The 5,266-nt window shown below is 64.8% G+C and overlaps 2 protein-coding genes across 3 annotated transcripts in view; one reads left to right on the top strand and one right to left on the bottom strand.

The window, feature by feature from the left end:
• The window catches only part of FAM160B2 (family with sequence similarity 160 member B2), an 8,315-nt gene extending 4,285 nt beyond the window's left edge, over nucleotides 1-4,030 (top strand). The window contains exons 6-17 of the mRNA XM_015648654.3: nucleotides 437-607; nucleotides 693-889; nucleotides 966-1,074; nucleotides 1,323-1,399; nucleotides 1,506-1,695; nucleotides 2,079-2,248; nucleotides 2,326-2,445; nucleotides 2,521-2,611; nucleotides 2,690-2,833; nucleotides 3,018-3,158; nucleotides 3,237-3,337; nucleotides 3,424-4,030. Of these exons, the coding sequence (XP_015504140.1) occupies nucleotides 437-607; nucleotides 693-889; nucleotides 966-1,074; nucleotides 1,323-1,399; nucleotides 1,506-1,695; nucleotides 2,079-2,248; nucleotides 2,326-2,445; nucleotides 2,521-2,611; nucleotides 2,690-2,833; nucleotides 3,018-3,158; nucleotides 3,237-3,337; nucleotides 3,424-3,529 (1,617 nt within the window). The 3' untranslated portion in view covers nucleotides 3,530-4,030. The remainder of the gene's footprint in view (nucleotides 1-436; nucleotides 608-692; nucleotides 890-965; nucleotides 1,075-1,322; nucleotides 1,400-1,505; nucleotides 1,696-2,078; nucleotides 2,249-2,325; nucleotides 2,446-2,520; nucleotides 2,612-2,689; nucleotides 2,834-3,017; nucleotides 3,159-3,236; nucleotides 3,338-3,423) is intronic.
• Nucleotides 4,031-4,215: 185 nt separating this feature from the next.
• Nucleotides 4,216-5,266, bottom strand: part of NUDT18 (nudix hydrolase 18) — a 2,546-nt gene continuing 1,495 nt past the window's right edge. For both annotated transcript variants that reach the window (XM_015648950.3, XM_015648951.3), the window contains exon 3: nucleotides 4,216-4,912. In XM_015648950.3, coding sequence (XP_015504436.1) covers nucleotides 4,323-4,912 — 590 coding nt within the window. In that variant the 3' untranslated portion in view covers nucleotides 4,216-4,322. The remainder of the gene's footprint in view (nucleotides 4,913-5,266) is intronic.

Below are 5,266 nucleotides of genomic sequence, written 5' to 3'. Positions count from 1 at the left end.
CTGTAAGCAGTAATAATAAAAATAATAACAGTAACAGCAGTAGTGCAGGAAGAAGGAGAAAGAGAAGGAGAAGGAGAAGGAGAAGGAGAAGGAGAAGGAGAAGGAGAAGGAGAAGGAGAAGGAGAAGGAGAAGGAGAAGGAGAAGGAGAAGGAGAGAAGGAGGAAGAAGAGCAGGAGGAGGAGGAGGAAAGTGCTGCCTACAATACACACCATAAAACACACAGGTTTTCAGTGCTGTAAGCAGCTGTCACAGGAGTGCCTCCAAGAAAAATGTAAAAAAAACCCAAAAACCAAAAACCCCAAAACATTAAAAAAAATAAATATAACATTAAAAAAAATAAATGTAACATCTATTTTTACCACACTTATGTTTAAATTTACATACTTTATTAATTTATATATAACACAAAATATATTAAAACATATTCCTCTCCAGGTAAAGAGCATCCTGGATGGGAGCAGAGCCCCGGAGCCTCGGGACAGCCCCAGGGAGGAGGATTTGGAGCATCCCCCGGGCACTGCTGCCAGCTCCCCTCCAGCGCAGCCCTCCCCGGCCCGCAGGGACAGGAGCCTCGTCACCTGCCTGCTGGGGCTGTGCCAGAGCAAGGTGCGGCCGCAGGGCTGGCACCTCAGGGCCAGCGGGCACTGCCAGCCGTGTGATGACCCCTCTGTCCCCGTCCTGTTCCTCGCAGAAGAGCCGGGTGGCGCTGAAGGCTCGGGAGAACCTGCTGCTGCTGGCGGGGCTGCGGCAGGAGGCGGCTGCCAGCTGCCTGGTGAGGGGCAGTGCCCTGTGCCAGCTGCTCGCGGGACACCTCTGTGACCTCTACAGCGCCGTGCCCGCTGGCACCGACCCCGCTGATGTCCTCGCCATGGACAGGGGCAGCTGGAGGTGAGGGGGCGCCAGGCTGGGGGTCCCGGGTGCCCCCCAGGCCATGTCACAGCCCCGCGTTCTCTGTCCCGAGCAGGGCGCAGGGGGACGGGGACGGGGACGGGGCTTTTCCCGGGAAGGAGAGCCTGGCTGAGTTCCTGAGCTGGCTGGACTTCGTGGATGAGTTGGTGATGGGCGCCCACCCGGTGAGAATGGCGGGGTTAATTAATCCTGGGATTAATTTGTGCCTGATCCCCCCCTTGTCAGCAGCCCAGAGCACTGAGTGCCGCGTCACCTCCAGGAATGGGAATCCACTGCTCCCCTGGGCAGCCCCATTCCAACATCCAGTCACCGTTTCCGTGAAGAAATTCTACCTAATCCAACCTCAGCTTCCCTGAAGACGGGGCCCTCTTGTCCTGGGGGTCCCCACTCTCAGCCCCTCCCTCCCCCGCAGCTCGTGGCCGATGCCATCACCGAGGCCGTGGAGGAGAAGTTTTTCCAGGGAATCCTGCAGCCGCAGCTCCTGCAGATGTGAGTGACTCTGGCCGGGCTGTTCCGCTCCTCAGGAGCCTCCCTGGAGCTGGGAGCAGGGGCTTCCTGTTTTATCGTGGATTCCCACCCCCTGTCCTCCCGGCAGGTCGGAGCTGGCCGTGCTGGGCACCACGGCCGTGCTGACGGGCACGGTGCGGCAGCTCCGCTCTCCTGCCCTGCTCCACCGCCTCGTCCTCTTCCTGCTGGGGCCCCAGCGGCACCCCGAAACCCCCGGGGACACCCCCCACCCCCTGCGGGCCCAGCTCATCGACCGCTGCGACCACCTGTGCGACGAGGTGAGCTCAGCTGGGCCGGCCGGGACATCGCGGGTGGCAGTGCCAGGGGTGGCAGTGCTGGGGGTGGCAGTGCCGGGGGTGGCAGTACTGTGGGGTGGCAGTGACAAGAGGTGGCAGTGCCGGGGGTGGCAGTGCCGGGGGTGGCAGTGACAAGGGGTGGCAGTGACAAGAGGTGGCAGTGCTGAGGGTGGCAGTGCCGGGGGTGGCAGTGCCAGGGGTGGCAGTACTGTGGGGTGGCAGTGCCAGGGGATGGCAGTGCGGGGGGTGGAAGTTCCGGGGGGAGGCAGTGGCAGGAGGTGACAGTGCTGGGGGTGGCAGTGCCAGAGGGTGGCACCCCCAGGTGTTGGCCGCGCCAGGGCTCTCACCCTGCCGGCCATGCCCAGATCAGCCTGGCCAGCCTGCGGCTCTTCGAGGAGCTCCTGCGGAAGCCTCACGAGCACGTGGCTCACAACCTGGTGCTGCGGAACCTGGAGGCCAGGGCTTACCTGCAGCGCGGCCCCCACGGGCCCGAGGAGCGCGGGCCCCCTGAGACGGAGCCCGAGGAGGACGGGCTGTGAGTGAGGAGGGCTGGGGCAGGGCGAGGGGGGCGGCCCCGCTCCTCCCCACCCCGCTAACGCTGACCCCGCGCAGGGACCTGGAGGAGGATCCCTATTTCACCGACGGATTCCCAGACAACTTCGGGGCGACAAAAAATTCTTCCCCAGCGTCAACCCCATCGGGGAAGGGGCAAGCGAGCGAGGTGGTGAGCAGGTAGGGGTTCGGAAGGGCTGGGTTGGAATGGGGGTGCTGCATCCCCTTCCCCATCCTCTCCTCCCTCTCTTCCAGCTTCCTCTGCTTGGTCCCCGAGGAGGCCAAGACCTCCTCGTGCATGGAGGAGGGCGGATACGACACCTACGTGCACGATGCCCTGGCAATGGTGGGTGCCTGGGGGGTCCCCAGCCGGCCGGGGGCTGTCCCCGCTCTGGCTCTCAGCCGCTGTCACCCCCCCGGCCAGGTCCAGGCGTGCCGTGCCAGCGCGGCCCCGTGGGGGTGGCCCTCGTCCCCCTGGCCCCTGGACTCCTGTCAGCCTGCAGTGGCTTTTTACGAGGGACACTTCCTCAAGGTGCTGTTTGACCGTTTGAGCCGGATCCTGGATCAGGTACCAGGGACACACCTGGGTGCCCAGCGGGCTCTGCCCTGTGCCAGCCCCAGGACCCCCATGATGGGGACAAAGTGGCCAAAGGCATCAGCAGCGCTTGGTGGGGACGGGCGCAGAACGAGGGGATGTTGGGGGGTCACCCCCACACCGGGTCCTGAGCGTTCCCCCCCTGTTCCCATCCCAGCCCTACAGCCTGAACCTGCAGGTGACCTCAGTGCTGTCTCACCTGGCCGCCTTCCCCCACCCCCACCTCCATGAGTACCTGCTGGACCCCTACCTCAACCTGGCCCCTGGCTGCCGCTCGCTCTTCTCCGTCCTTGTCAGGGTAATGATGTCACCCATTGGGGTGTGGGGACATGGGGACACCCCCTGGGCAGGGGGTGACTCTTTCCTCCCTCCCCAGGTGATCGGGGACCTGATGCAGCGGCTCCAACGCGTGCCCCACTCCAGGGCCAAGCTGCTCCTGGTGCGCCAGCAGCTCCTGGGGCTGGTGCCGGGAGAGCAGTGAGTTCTGAGGGGAGGGGACAAAATGCCCTTTTGGGGAGGGGCCGGACCTCACAGAGCCCCTGCCATGGCTCGTGTCTCCACAGGATGGATCACACGGTGCTGTTCAAGGGGGTGGTGGTGCTGGAGGAGTTCTGCAAGGAGCTGGCTGCCATTGCCCTGGTCAAGGGACCACCCGAGGGGCCACCCTGAGCCCCCCCTGTTCGGCCAGGCTGTGGTGGCCACTGGGGAAGGCCCAGCGCACGTTCTGGTAGCCCTGCAACAGCCAGGAGCGGCCGTGGCACTGCAGGAAGGACCTCGCAGGAGGACGAGGAGGAGCCGAGTCCTTCGTTGTGGCCTTGGCCAGCCCCGAGGTGACGCCGGGTGCCCGTGCTGGGCGCGGAGCCGTGGCTGCTGTGGCTCCTCCTGGGTGGTGGTTCCTCCTCCTTCCCCGCGCTGTCAGAGCTGCCCCAAGCCCCCAAAGCTCCAGCAGGGAATTTTTAGGCAATAATGGAGGGTGTGTGGGGCAGCGCCCCTCACTCAGCTGCAAGGACTCGATTGTCCCCTGCCCTGGCGTTGTGGCAGGGGGAGTGTGACACGTGTGACGTGTGTGTGATGTGTGTGGTCTGGCGGGGGTCTGTGCTCCCCAGACCCCGCCTAGCCCCTCCCCAGGGTGATGGGACTCTGCTCCAATAAAGCTGTGACTCAGCACCACCTCCTGTGCCTCTTCCCAAGCACCCCAAAACCCCGCTCCCCATTTCTCCCAAGCACCCTAAAACCCCGCTCCCCATTTTTCTCCAGACACCCCAAAACCCCGTTTCCGTTTCCCCCAAAACCTCATTTCCCCCCCATATCCCACTTCTAACCACAGCCAGGGACGTGGAAGAAGCAGCAGCAGCAGCAGCCGAGTGTATTTTATTTCTGCTCTCAGCACCCCGCGACCACCACCCAACCCCTCGTGTCCTTCTCAGCCCCACCCTATTCCCAAATCCATCTTTTTTGTGCCCTAACTCTTGACGGGCACCGTGGCCCGGATCCTCTGCAGGATGCGGCCCCGCAGCCGCTCCTCCCGCACCGGCCACCAGCGCAGTGCGGCCCCGCGGGGCTCGGGGGGCTCATCCCGCTGGCTCCCCGGGGGGACGCTCAGCACCACGTTAAAACAGATGCCGTCAGTGTCCCCAGCGCCGGCCGGCCGGTGCTGCAGCCCCAGCAGCCCCAGAGCCGCGGGTTGAGGCTCCCAGGCCAGGCAGTCCCGCAGCAGCCTCAGCAGCGGCGGGCGCAGCCCCGCTCGCAGCTCGGAGGGGGACGTGCCGCAGGCCACCACGGGCAGGTGCGGGGTGCCGGAGGTGGCCAGCAGCAGCCACAGGTCGCCGGCGGCGTTGGAGAAGGGCAGCAGGAGCCTGAGGCAGAGCGGGGAGCAGGGCAACTCCCGCGGCAGCGTTGGGGGATGCGCGGGGCTCCGGCGGTAGCGGGCGGCCAGGTCCAGCACGGGCAGGATGTCCAGAGAGCGCAGCGGCAGCGAACGGGGGTCCCCGGGCCACCACGTGGCTTGGAGAGATTCGGCATCGGCCTCCTGCAGGGTCTTCAGGGTCCCACCTGCGCCCACAGGGATCGCCCGGAATGGGGGGACAGCGGGAAGGGACTAGGGGGGAGTGGAGACCCCCGAGGTGGGGCTGAGGGGACGCTGATGGGGTTCGGGGAGGTGGCGGCGGGGGATAGCGATGTCCCGGCACAAAGATGCTAAAATCCAGCACGGGGATTGCAGGGGGCACCGGTGAGCTGGCACAAAGGCAGCAGGGGACACTGAGGGGTAGGCACAGGGATGAGGACAGGGACAGCCACCATGGCACTGGCAGGGGACAGGGATAAACTTCATGGAACTGCCAGGGGACAAGGGATAACCCATCACAGGCACAGGGATAACCCATCACAGGGATAACCCATCACAGG

The sequence above is a fragment of the Parus major genome, chromosome 22, assembly GCF_001522545.3.
Source record: "Parus major isolate Abel chromosome 22, Parus_major1.1, whole genome shotgun sequence".
Lineage (NCBI taxonomy): Eukaryota > Metazoa > Chordata > Aves > Passeriformes > Paridae > Parus > Parus major.
This window is presented reverse-complemented; position numbering and strand designations above follow the sequence as displayed.